The 14,028-nt window shown below is 51.9% G+C and overlaps 1 protein-coding gene across 5 annotated transcripts in view; it reads right to left on the reverse strand.

The window, feature by feature from the left end:
* The window catches only part of LOC119976212 (unconventional myosin-VIIa-like), a 270,037-nt gene extending 256,686 nt beyond the window's left edge, over window positions 1-13,351 (reverse strand). For 3 of the 5 annotated variants that reach the window (XM_038816530.1, XM_038816527.1, XM_038816528.1), the window contains exon 1: window positions 12,963-13,346. In XM_038816530.1, coding sequence (XP_038672458.1) covers window positions 12,963-12,986 — 24 coding nt within the window. In that variant the 5' untranslated portion in view covers window positions 12,987-13,346. Of the gene's footprint in view, window positions 1-12,962 lie in introns of all 5 variants that reach the window. The other 2 variants (XR_005462884.1, XM_038816529.1) reach the window with 2 other exon arrangements.
* Between the last annotated feature and the right edge of the window lie 677 nt (window positions 13,352-14,028).

A 14,028-nucleotide genomic window follows, 5' to 3' on the forward strand; every position in this document is an offset into this window, starting at 1 on the left:
AAGCCCTCGGTAATTATGCAGTTTAGTTAAAGTGAAAGTACTGATCTTAAATTTTTTTTTGCATAACATGTTGTGATGTGATCTTTGCGCATTGCCAGGTGTACGTATAGGGACTTACCCAAGCAGTTAACTAGCTCACCCAGAGTATGCAAATCAGTTGCCGCCCAGTTTCTAAACAGCATCTTTTGATTATGAGACCATGCGCCTAATTTAAACTCTGTGCAAGTGAGTAAGTTTTGAGGGAGTTAAAATCTTGGCCCATGTGTTGATGAGCAGTCGGAGGAGAGGCTCCGCTTTGTCGACACAGCCCCCATGCCAAGATCTATTTGATATGGGAGGCACAGTGGTTAGCACTGTTGCTTCACATCGCCGGGGACCTGGGTTCGATTCCAGTTTGGGTCACTGTCTGTGCGGACTCTGCACATTCTCCCTGTGTCTGCGTTGGTTTCCTCCGGGTGCTCCGGTTTCCTCCCACAAGTCTCGAAAGAAGTGCTGTGGTGAATTGAACAGGCGCCGGAGTGTGGCGACTAGGGGATTTTCACAGAAACTTCTTTGCAGTGTTAATGTGAGCCTACTAATAAAGATTATTGTTATTATTTTTCTGCTTTTTCTGAATGTTTCTTCTTTCTACAGAAGGTGGATTCATGCTGGATGCAGTGCCACGCTCTCCCCCCTTTCCTGAATATTGCGTGGTATATTTGCTAACTTCCAGTCTGTCGGGAATGGAATTTTCAAAAATCTGCTGGGGTGGGGAATTTTCTGCCAATATTCACTGTTGGTGAAAATAGCGTTGGTCAGGGTGGCAGGGGCAAGCCGTTTGGGCAGCTCCATTGAGGGGGCGAAGGGTGCGGTGGGATGGTCCCATTATGTTGTTGCCAGTATATATGGGTGTCACAATATGTGGATATTGCAGAGTACATAAAAGGTTAATGTAATGTTACTACTGTAATCACTAGATGGTGCTATAGAGCAACCATATAAATGTCACATGCTTCCTTGACTTCTGGGAGAGACTAGGAAAGAGCAAGAGAAATAGAGACAGAATAGGTGTGAGATAGCTCAACTTATAGCACAGTTTAGTATTGTAGATGTGTAGTGTAATCTTTATTGAACTAATTCCTTCATAATATGTTTGAATCTAATTGAGTGTAATGTAATAAATTAGCTTTGTTTGTTAAACACTGCTTTCTGTTCTTTGTTAACACTACAACCTTCACATCCTGAAAGAAGTAAAACAAAGAACACAATAGCGGGAAAGTTTAATCCATTGTTTGGTGGGGGGAGCTCAGTACTTGTGGGGGGGGGGGTTATCCCATATCTATGCAGGAGTTTGCCCTGGTGTTTGTGGGGAGGGGGGGGGGGGGGGGTTATCTCAGTGCTTGTGGGGGAGCATTTCCCCGCATCCATTGGGGGGGGGGGGGGGGAGGTTGTCCCGTGATTGTTGAGAGGGAAGCTGCCTCAGTACTTGCAGGGCAAGTTTCTTCTTGCTTATGGGGGACAGGTCCCCGTATCCATGGGGGGTGGAGCATTGCTGTCATCCAAATCAACGCACCTTTGAGTAAGGGGGTGGGGGGGGAAATGATGCCTGTGAGGGGGTAAAGAGACATGCCCCAATTCGGGATTGCCCAAATGCTTGTGGAAGGGGAGGGGGGTCCTCCGTGTCTGTAGGAGGGTTGGGGGGGGGGGGGGGGGGGGAGATTGTTTTAAATGCTGGGGGGCCCTTTAAATATGGCGGCCCGATCTCTGCAGAGCCGGCCTTGCCGACTCTATCAGGCCCTGCCCCGCCAGAGTGACAGCGCAAACCACGCCCCAGAGTGTCAGAAAATCTGGAGTGAAAAGTCGGCTTCGCTTCTGGAGAGACGCCGGTTTTCAGTCGGAAACTGATACTGACAAAACTCTACCCTAAGCCTCCCATTGCAGAGGAATCCTCCGATTCTCAAACATCCCCCTCAATCCCCCTACAAACACGGAGGACCCCCCACAAGAATTGGGGCAACCCCCTCCCTCCTCCCCTGCTCCCAGGCTTTGGGGCACATGGCACTCTCCCCCCCTCACAGGCATCACTCGCCCCCACCCTCCTACTCACAGGCGCACTGATTTGGATTACAGCAATGCTCCAATTCTGCTGTGGTTGATATCTCTGGGACTGGAGCAGTGTCCAGCAGCAATACACTGACAATGCTGGAGGCGTATCACATTAAAATGTCACAACGATACAATTGACCCCCTTTTAATCTTGGTTTAGTGGGATTGTCAGTTTATCTAATTCTACTTACCACAGAGATTATTGAACAAGTGTACATTTGTAAACCCTAGCACACAATGAGCTAGAAGCCAAGCAAACCACAACAGTAAATGTTATCTCTTCAAAGATAATATTTTCCATTAATTTCCAAGCCAAGGTTCCACGGAAAGATTTGACACTGAGTGGTTGAGTTGGGAGTCCAGCTGGTCAGCACATGCTGGCCATGTTCTTTCAGAAATAAGTTCCATGAAAAGGAAGCAGTTGTGTCACCCTGGAGCAATCACACTGTTTCCGTGGCAATGCAAACACACCATTCACAACAAAGTAAGAAGTCTTACAACACCAGGTTAAAGTCCAACAGGTTTGTTTCAAACACGAGCTTTCGGAGCACTGCTCCTTCCTCAGGTGCCCCGAAAGCTCGTGTTTGAAACAATCCTGTTGGACTTTAACCTGGTGTTGTAAGACTTCTTACTGTGCTCACCCCAGCCCAACGCCGGCATCTCCACATCATGGCTACCATTCACAACAACAGGCTCCGAACCTTTCCTGTTATTATCCAGTTCTGATCCTTGTCCCTCTTTAGGGTGGATGGTTTGTTAAATAAATTTAGAGTAGCCAATTATTTGTTTTCCAATTAAGGGGCAACCTAGCGTGGCCAATCCACCTACCCTGCACATCTTTGGGTTGTGGGGCCGAAACCCACGCAAACACGGGGAGAATATGGAAAGTCCACATGGACAGTGATCCAGAGCCGGGATCGAACCTGGGACCTCGCCGCCTTGCCTGAGAAACACTTTTTGTCACCAGAAAATGTCAAAGAGAAAAGGTGCGAAAGCTGGAAATCGGAATTTAAATCACAATATTGCTGAAAATGGACAACAGGTCTGTCAGCCTCTTACAGCGTTGGACAGCACCAGTGCAGGTCGGTCCATTCACCAGGATTAAAACTGACTGGATGACGGTGATATACGAGACAAACATCCTCTATTAGTGCCCTGGAACTTTTTCTATGATCAATACTTCACCCATCAGAGTTGACCCTTACTCACCGGCATCTAACGGCCTCCCCGGGGATTCCCGGCCAGGCGGCGTTCAGTACTGTTCAGATAAACGTGGACCAGGCAGAACGGCACCTAGGGCCTCTCCCGGGTTATAAGAGGCCCCTGGGCGGTCAGGGTTAGGGCAGGGCAGCCCCCTTGCCTTGGATAGAATAGTGGGGGAGTGACCAGGGGATGGGCCGTGGGGCTGGGGTGTCCTCCTGGACCAGAATGTCCAGGCACATACAGCCATTGCAGCTGCTCTCCCCACTGATCACCCACCATGGCCCGTGGTTGAGTTGAGTGACACCAACCGTACCCTCCCCCACCCCACTAACCCCAACGCCATCTCCCCACCCACAACCGGGTGCCTCCGCCGGCAGGGCATCACACAACCCACCCAAGGGGAATGCCCACATCAGCCCCTACAGCGGGGCGCCGGACGGGGGCAGTGGAGCTGGCATGGGTGGTGTTGGCCACCGGTACCCCTACCAGCACGGATGGGTGCTGGGTTCAGAGGCAATGGATTTTGGAATCCAACCAGGAATGGTAGCCATCATCCTGGCCGCCTCAGCCTTGAGGGATGCACTGAGGCTGTACGAGCAGGAGATGCTCAGGGAGGGCCCTGCAGCAGTGGAGCTTGCCCAGAGGAACAGGACGCAGCCGGTGAGAATAGAGAGCCAGCCACCCAACAGGCCGAGGAGGAGATGTGTGTACCGGCAGCACCTGTCTCACGAGGCCCTGCCAGACCACCGTCGAAGACTCAGGCTGAGCATTGTGGCCGTATCTGCCGGATCATGGCACACCTGGAACCATGGGGGTATGGAGGAGGACACCCGGCCCCCTATGAGTATCAGCGTGTGAGGGGCCATTCTTCATAAACAAAAAGGGGTTCCACTCGATGTACGTTCAGTCGGTGTGTGACCATGAGAGGCATATCTGCATCCGAAACCCAGGCAGTGTCCAAGACGCCTTCATCCTGGTGCACTCAATGGTTCCCGACACCTTCAAGCGCACCTCTGGATGAGGGGTTGGCTCTTGGGCGACAGGGGTTATCTGCTGCGGTCATGACTGATGATGCCTATCTGGAGGTCACAGACTGATGTGGAAACCCACTGCAATGATGTCCATGTCGTGACCAGGTCCGTGATCGAGAGGTACATCGGCATCCTGACGATGCGGTTCAGGTGCCTGGACCGCTCCAGAGGGGCCCTCCAGGATAGCGCTAGGACAGCCTCCCACGTCGCGGTGGCCTGTTGCATCCACATTGTGCAGCAGAGGGACGTCGTACTGGAGGAGGGGGATGAACGCCAGAGCCAGCGCGCATGAGATGCTCTAATAATAATAATAATATCGCTTATTGTCACAAGCAGGCTTCAATGAAGTTACTGTGAAAAGCCCCTAGCCGCCACATTTCGGCGCCTGTTCAGGGAGGCTGGTATGGGAATTGAACCCGCGCTGCTGGCTTTGTTCTGCATTACAAGCCAGCTGTTTAGCCCACTGTGCTAAACCAGCCCCAGGTTCGTAGACAAGAATCCTGGCTGACAGCAGTCTAATATCCCAACTCTCCAAGCATGACTACCCCCAGCCAATCACCCCCTCCCATGTCCACCCACCCTACACCAACCCCCTCCCCCCCCCCCCCCCCCGCAAACCTGCAATCCCCCCACTCATTCCCACCTGCCTCACTGCACGGTGCGGGCCCTGGGTTGGCAGTAACAGCAGACCTGGTCCATGAGATGGAGGATGATGACGACCCGCTCTGTGATGAGCTCTGGAGCTCTGCATCATTTCACAATGTCTGACTCCTGACCACAGTAAGTAGCACTTTCCGGTGTCCACCTGGGTGATCCCTGCACGTGAGCTGCCCATTCCATCACACGGTCCACCTGAACCACTGAGGTGGTGGAGGCAGGGACGGGGCGATGGGCGGGTGTTGGGGTGTAGAGGGATGGGAGTGGGGTTGAAGCTGGGTACCGGGGCGGTGAGCGGTGGCTGACCTGGGGTCCCTGGCCCATGCCCACCTTCAACAGAAGCCCATCTCCCAACACTCAGCACCTTCTCTGCAACCAACCCAGCCCTTCACACCCTTCTGACAGGGCACCAAGGCAAGTGAGAACGTTTGTGAACAGGTGAACATATTTCTACAGGATTGTACCCTAGCCCCTAACGCTATCCTGTGTGCTGCACCCATGCCAACTTAACTGGTGTCTTAATTTCTGCCCTTATGGGCCCCAGCACTTTGTCTAGGTGGATCCCCAGGCGTTACACCGGGGGTGGAGGCGGCCTACTGCGATTCCCGCCCTGTAACCTCAGACCCCTTGGGTGGCCGATCTCTGGAGCGAACATGCCTGGACAGGCCGGAAACCTCTCAGGTGACCCAGGTGATGTGGTCCCACCCTATTCTGCCTATCGGAGATGCCAGGGGTAGGAGGTGGGGGGGGGGGGGGGGGGGGGGGGGGGGGGGGGGGGGAGTCTGCGATGCTGTGGTATTCCAGCACCTTCCGTGCTTGGGTTACCGGCACAGGTCCCATCACCACCTTCTCCCTCAGGGTGCCCGGAGGCCCTTGGGCTACACCTTGGGAGAGCGAGCCCAGGGGAATCTGGCCCTGCCACCTGGCACTGCCAGTCCTGGATGCCCGCTCCCGTCACAACCAGGGTCTCAACGTTCGAATGTCTCTCAGAGGGTGTGCCAATACTCTCTGTGACTGACTAAGGCCAGTCAGCGCCCAGGCAATGCCTTGGACTCCCCGTGTTGTGACTGGGCCAAGCTCTGGAGTGCCGCTGCAATGTCCAGCTGGTTCTGATACATCGCTCCCTGTGACAGGGCCGCCCTGTCATATGCTTCAGACACTGCCTGCACAGAGTGCCCAGGCCTTGCACCTGCTGACCCATGGTCGATATCTTCAACCCCAAGGCCTCCGCTGCAGTTGCCACTCGTGCAATGTTGGCCTGGGTGGCACACATGGTGAGCACCGCGGCCTGCAGGCACTGGATAGTTGCTGACAACCCTTCATGTAGTCCCCAGCTCTGTCTGCATCGAGGTGACTGCCTGTTCCAGAAGCCCAAGACCCTACAGGACGGCAGCTAGTCCATGGGGTCGGGCCACCGTCCATCCATCTTCCCCCTCATGGGTGGAGACCTGATATACTGCTGCATGCGTGTGGTGCGCACCTCTTCACTATAATGCCCAACCCAAGGTGTGTGCCTCTGGGATGGTGGAGGGTGTTGGAGACAGCTGAGATGGAAAGTCAGTGTCATCCCCAGACTCTGGGGTGTCGCGGGCTGGCTTTTGGGACCTCATGTCGCTTGGTTGGTGCCACTTCATCGCTCGACATGCTCTGGGATTGTGGTCAGAGGCAGGGGATACCAGAAGGGCCGGCCTCACTGCCGGACATGACACATGGGTAGATCGCGGGTTGGGGTGGTGTGGGGGTGGTTGTGTGGTGTGGGGGGTGGTGCTGTGCGTGCCATTGGGGCACTGCAACTCAGCGGGGGCTCACTTACTGCCTCAATGCTGGCCTCCACCTCGGCAACTGCCCTCTCTTTGGGCCCACTAACCAGGTGCAGTGCCCCCTGCTCTGTGACGGTGAGGAGCCGCAGGTCTGGCGAACCCCCTCCAGTTTTCTCTTTCCCTGCAGTTATGCCACGCCATCTCCTGGTATGGGGGGGGACACAGAAAATGCTGTGTTAGGCAGTCGGATGCAGGCAGTAGGTGTCCTTTGTGAACAGGGCACCCGCACATGGCGGGCGGTATGGGCGCTGGCATGTGGTGCAGGGTGAGGTGTGAGCTGAATGTTGGCATGGTAGGGTTCGGTCACCCTCCCAGGGTGTTACAGTTGTGTGGGACGGGGGTTCATGCCAGGGACACGGTGCTGGCTATTCACCCTGGCCGTCCTGAGGAAGCCGTCCAGCTTTTTCCCGCACTGCTGCCCGGTCCCGGTGGTTGGGGCTATGGCACCCACAGCATCTGCCACCTGCACCCAGGCCTGGTGTACGGCGGCGGGTGGCAGACTCCTTCCCACATCGGGGAACAGCATGCCCTGCCTCTTCTCCACGGTGTCCACAGGGTACTCGAGCTCCGCGTCCACAAACCGGGGGGGCGGCCGCTCTCCTTGCTGCCATCTTGTTGGCTGGACTGAATGTGTGTGTTGCAGAATGGAGTGCTTATCAGCATCTGCAGCTAGTCAACCTCTCGAGTGCCAATCCCAACCCTGGCGAATTGGACACCGTTTTTCATTGGGGTTGTTCTTGTTCCACCTGGTGCCAGTGCTAGCCCCATCAACGGATCCTGAATTGTTCCAAACCCGGCACCGCTCCTGTGGTTGTAGAACACCACCAAATCATTCCCGGCGTTAGCACATAGGGTGGTACCACGTCACCTGGGACACCCGAGAGATTGCCGGCCTGTCCAGCCATAATTTCGTAATCGTCGATCGGGCGGAGAAGCCCTTTTTAATGATTGGAGCGGGGGCGGTGTCTATTTTTGAATGCTCCGCCCCCTCCAAATCGGTGTCACCGAGGAGCGCACCGTACGCCACTGGGACGGCCTCAGGACGTCAGCCGAAGGCCCTCCCGTGATCCTCCGCCCCCAATGGGCCGAGTTCCTGACCGCGCGGGGGACGTATGGTCTCAGCGGCCGGGAACCCGGTGTGGCAGCTGCCGACTGTGTCCAGCGCCGCCACAGTCCGGTGGGAGCTGTGCTGCTGGCCGGGGGGGGTGCCTTCGGCGATGGACAGGGGGACTGGTGGGAGGCTGTGGGGGGGGTGGCGAGGGGGTGTCCGAAGGGGGCACCATCTGGCAGGTCGGGTCCGCACATGGCCGGCGCCATGTTGTACGGCGTGACTGCTGCAGGCCGTCGCCATGCGCATGCACAGCCACGGACCTGGCAGTTCTCCCGCCATTTCTTTTGCCGTGGACGCCAGGAGTTTTACGTGGTGAGGCTGCAACCCCTTCACCGATCGGAGGACCGGTCCTGGTAGCCGCCATTTTTATTTGACATAAAATGCCACGGATCTCCGGACATAGCCCGGAAATCGGAGAATCCAGCCCATGGTCTCTGAAACGGAGAATCCCACCCGATGGTTCCTCTGGCTGGGCGGTGGTCTAGAACAAGGGATCACAGTCTCAGGATACGGGCCAGACCATTTAGCACTGAGATGAGGAGAAACCTCTTCACTCAGAGGGTGGTGACCCTGTACAATTCTCTACCATAGAAGGCTGTGGAGGCCACATCACTGAATATATTTAAGAAGGAAATAGATAGATTTCTACACTCTAAATGTACCACGGGGCGTGTGGAGAGTGCAGCTGTATGGTGTTGAAATAGAGGATCAGCCATGATCATATTGAATAGCAGAGCAGGCTCAAAGGGCTGAATGGCCTACTCCTGCTCCTATTTTGTATCTTCTGGAATTGGCACAGGCTTGATTGACTGAATGCCCTCAATTTATGCTGTAATATTCTATGCAACAGAATAATGTTGCCAGATTTATTCAGGGCTGGCTTGTTTCTGAGTAATGTGTCAGCTGTCCTGAGCACAGCATTGATCTGTTCTCTTAGGTTCTCCCATGCTTCCTGTGTAAAGTGCCTCTGATGAAGCGATATCCATCAATTGGACACAGGATCTCCTCCATCATTTCATTCTTTAGACATATTGGTTACTGCACTAACAACTTTAACTTGCGTTGTGATCTCATAGACAAACAGCACAAGGCACTTCACATAGACATAAAGAAAAATGGACAGCAAACCGAAGAAGGGGGGCAATGGCCAACTGCTTAGTTGGAGAAGTTAGTTTTTAAGCAAAGTATCACTGGAGCGGGAGATGAGGAGAGGTTTAGGAGTGAATCTCAGACCATACACACTTAGGCAGCTGACCAAGCAGTTACCCATAATGGGATGGAGGAAGGAGAACGCCAAAAGGCTGGGGTCAGGTGAAGTGAGAGCTTGAGGGACACAGACGATTATAGAACATACAGTGCAGAAGGAGGCCATTTGGCCCATCAAGTCTGCACCGACCCACTTAAGCCCTCACTTCCACCATATCCCCATAACCCAATCACCCCTCCTAACCTTTTGGACACTAAGGGCAATATAACATGGCCAATCCACCTAACCTGCACGTCTTTGGACTGTGGGAGGAAACCGGAGCACCCGGAGGAAACCCACGCAGACACGGGGAGAATGTGCAGCAGGGAATCGAACCTGTGACCCTGGCGCTGTGAAGCCACAGTGTGCAACCATGCTGCCGTATAGATGGGAGAGGACATGCAGAGATTTAAATGCAAGAACAAAGCTTTAGGAAGCTGGGAGATCGGCGAGAACAGGGTGCTGGATGCCTGGGATTGTGACTTTGGTTATTGCTGTTGCAGTGCTGTGTTAGGAACAGTAAGCTGATTGAAGAGATTCAGACATGGAGATGAGAGAGGGATGGCAGAGATTTAGGAAGTGACAACACATTGGATGGGAAAGGAGTGCTGAGAAACATGGTGCCTTGCAAGCTAGAAGCATTGATGGTATTAGTTTTGAGTGAATGATGAGAAGGGTTTCGAAAGAGTTGAGCACAGAAGAGGGAACCTTGCCAGCTAGAAGGGGGGCCAACAATGGAAGTTGGGTGATGTTGAGGGAGAAGAATTGGGTCTCATGGGCAAGGTGAGCTCAGAAAAATTTAGCGAGGCAGGATTACAATGAGACACACTACAGGGCCCGGACCAATGTTGGTGTCTGTTGGCACCACTCAGAACCTGATAACTCTTCATTTGCTGATAGGCTAATCAGCAGGGAATGCAGAGTGACATTAGACTCTGATTGGTCGAGTTCTCTTAGAGTGGGAAAAGATTTCTCCGATCGTTGAGGCGTGTGCTCATGAGGAACGAGAAACGACTAGGCGAGGAGAGAAAGAGGCAGCGGCAGAAGATCCTGGTTTTGTGAAAAAAGGCATAGCTGGCACGTTTCTCGACCCAGGTTTGATGGCTGGCCAGTCAGCAACAGCAAGGTGAGGCGAGAGGCGCCGGGCGACAGCCACCAGCCATGATGAGCCAGCTGGTCAGCAGCCATCAAGCAGCGAGTGGAGCATGCAAGTGACGACTCAACCCAGCCAGGACTGAGGAGGGAAGGCCTCCTCCAGCAACAGCAAAGCGCCAAATCAAGCCTTACCAGCACGAGGAGACGACAAGTGAAGCAGGAAGCTACCTTGAAGACCCAGGCAAGCGAAGTTAGTGAGACTGGGTGGGTGTGAGGGGTGGGGAGCGGGAGACTGTGAGGAAATGGGGGAGTAGACTGCGTGAGGGTGGTTAGCTAGGGTTGCAGAATTGCAGGGAGTGTGAGGCAGGTTGCATTTTGGAAGGAGAGAGAGTTTGTGATGAGGGAATGGGCAGAAGAGTAGAGTGAGGGTTGTTTTGAAATCCAGAATCACAGCTTCATGGATAAAAGATTAATCCAATTTATGCAGAGGTTAAATTAACTAACGTGGGATTGACTGTGCAAAAGCCTGCTCATTCACAAAATTTGTTAGCAATATGAAGCAACACTATGAATCTAATTGCCAAAAACTCAGAAGATTGAAGGCAAGAGGATGAAACTAGGCAAAAATATAATTTGTCATTTTACTTTATAACGTTTGAAGCAACTGCATATCCATTCTAATCCATCAAAAATATGGGTAACTTATTTGATGACTTGGCTTGCCGATTTCCGGAGATACGCTTGAAAAAGTTGACCAAGAAATGGACTCTCAAATGGCAATGGAACTACAGATATTGTTAATTCTTCTGTTGAAGTGAGGGAAGAAACCTACCCTGAAGGCATTGCCTTATGGCCAAAATGTGTTCCACTGGGTATGCTAGAATATTTTGTTCTAAATAAAATAAAAACCATAGGTAATATGGTAAATTTGAGAGAAGTGTTTGCGGTTGGAGGCCAAAAGCAGTTTAGAAGTCTTCATAGGTCCCGGGCCCTCGGAAGGCCATATTCGGGGTGTCGGACCAGCCGGGGTTGGAAACGGGGGCGGAGGCAGATGTTGTAGCCTTCACCTCGTTGATCGCCCGAAGGCGGATCCTGTTAGGGTGGAGATCAACCTCTCCACTCCGTGCACGGGAGTGGCGGGGGAACCTACTGGAATGCTTGATGCTTTAAAAGGTCAAATTTGAACTGAGGGGAAGGATGGAGGGGTTCCACAATTCATGGGCGTTATTCATTATGCACTTTCAAGAATTGGATCACATCGAACATCAGGGGGTTTGGGGGCTGGGAGGGTTGGAGGGAGAAGGACTGGATGTGTTAATGGTGACCATGGGTGATTCTGGATTCCTTTTTGTCATTTGTTTACGTTAACATGCGGGCTAATGTTTGGGGGTTTGGTGGGAAGATGGGATCGTTGTTATTGATATAGGGATTGACATTACATTTATTACTGATTATTGTATATTGTTGGGTGTAAATTTGGGAGAAAATGTGAAAAAGGAGAATAAAAAAAATATTTTAAAAAGGGAAGTCTTCATAAATCCCATTTTGTGTGAGGAAAGAGAAATGGGATGTCCGAAATTAGAAACTGGCTGATTTTTTTTCAGAAACCTCTTGGTCCTCAGCGCTGTGATGCAGCAGTGCTAACCACTTCACCACCATGCTGCCTACCATATTGACCATCTTTACCGTTTTTTTAACAAGAGGTAAGCTTGGATTTCAATTCAACAATTATTCATACAGGCGTATACAGTGCGTATACAGCACTAAAAACATGGATCAATTGGAGTATTTTTGTGGCTTGCACTTTTGCATTCTGTGGGGCAAGGGTGGGTGGGGTCGGGAGGGTGTAACATCATGGAAAGGGCAGAAATGGAGGTGAGCACGCGGGGCCCCACAAAGTGTAAGTCCGCCTCTGGTGATGAGCTTGAAACTAGAGAGATTAAACTTGATAGTTTTGGGGAAAGGGGTAGCAACACAGAGATCAGGACATGACCAATGAGCAGACAGGACACTCAGGGGTGGTATCTCACTATAGGCTGAACAGAGGGTCTTTATCTTGGTGTCAGAGTAATTCATAAGCTTCATTTGTTTGTTGTCAGACGTAAGAACCGAGAAGGCAAAAAAGATAGCTGGTAGCAACATGAGATTTCTTTTTTGCTGTTTCAGCTGTTTAAAAGGCTCATTAGGTCGACTCTGCTGCATCATTGGATAACTTGCCATGCACACATTTACCACAGCTGCAGGGAAAGATTTAATTGTGGGGAAATGTTAAGTAACGTGCTGAGCAATGCTCAGTTAACCCGTCAGCACTGTACAATATTGACTTCCAGCCTACCAGATTTAATTCGATCTGACATTAATCCTGGTAACTTGGTCAGTAAATACTTGCAGCCATTCACATGCATTCCCTTTCAGTATTTGTTCTTTTCAAACTCTCATTCCCGACATACAACCATTATAATGCGAACCAACCATATTAATTCCCATTTTACACTCATTCTCAGAAGACCTGAATGCATTGATCTCAGTGAATTAATGAAACAGCTGAATGCTGTCAAAGGCACAGCGTGAAAATGTTGTGCTTATCCGTTTTAGTTCTGCCTCGATCAAGAATTCCACAGAAAGAGAGTGAATGTGAAGGAATTCAGTCGAGTGGAATTCCAGGCTAGGCTCGGCTAGAACTGCACACTGGTTTGAACGCTTCTTCCACTTACCTCAGCCCATTCCATCGGATTCATAGATCTCGGAGTCCTGCAGTGCTGCAACTTTGTGGGCGGCAGCTGCTGACCTTCTGTTTCTCCCAAGTCATTGATGGTTTGGGACGGCCAGTTATGTGATCAGAGTGCCCTGGGGGACCATTCAGCTTGGTCCCTGTCACATTCGGCTGGACAACCTGTTTTAATCGGGTCACAATTTCTTCTTCTTAATCTGATTACAAACTTGGTGATTTACTCTGAATAGTCACCTGACCTCAGCTCCAAAGGCATTAGTAACATTTTGCAGGAAAGGGTCTTTATTCTTTCAGGCACTTCAGCAACGGAATGTGTTGAGGATCCCAAAGGCCTAACAGCATAATAATTGTGGACACCATGGGTAGGGTGAGCGTTTGTGAGTTCCGCATGCAACATCGATCAGATCAGAACAGATCAGTGTGGATTCTCTTTTATACCAGTAAGTAATTGAAAGGGGAGATAAGTACAGGCTTTCATGTTTTTTTTTTAAATTTGTTTTTATTAAAGCTTTTTTCAAACAGAATTTTTACATAACCCATGACAGAAAAATAAAACAAAAATATTTAACAAAACTAGGTGGCTGTCATCATTATACAAAAAGAGAATATACATTAAATCAGTGTTCTTCAAACTTTTTTTCCGGGGACCCATTTTTATCAACCAGCCAACCGTCGCGACCCACGCCGGCCGACCTTCGCGACCCACGCCGGCCGACCTTCGCGACCCACGCCGGCCGGCCTTCGCGACCCACGCCGGCCGGCCTTCACGACCCACGCCGGCCGGCCTTCGCGACCCACGCCGGCCGACCTTCGCGACCCACGCCGGCCGACCTTCGCGACCCACGCCGGCCGACCTTCGCGACCCACGCCGGCCGACCTTCACAACCCACCATTTTCTCTTACGTTGTTTGCTACTGACAAAAATGGAGGAAATGGTTTTAGGTCCCTCTGGCCCTCGTACACGCTCCTCCAATGGAACCTGTTGAATGAAGGTCAAGCCTTCTGGTGTCGGAAAGTAGTGAGTCTCCATCTGTCCAAAGTCCTGCATT

The sequence above is a fragment of the Scyliorhinus canicula genome, chromosome 13 (assembly GCF_902713615.1).
Source record: "Scyliorhinus canicula chromosome 13, sScyCan1.1, whole genome shotgun sequence".
NCBI classification, from domain to species: domain Eukaryota; kingdom Metazoa; phylum Chordata; class Chondrichthyes; order Carcharhiniformes; family Scyliorhinidae; genus Scyliorhinus; species Scyliorhinus canicula.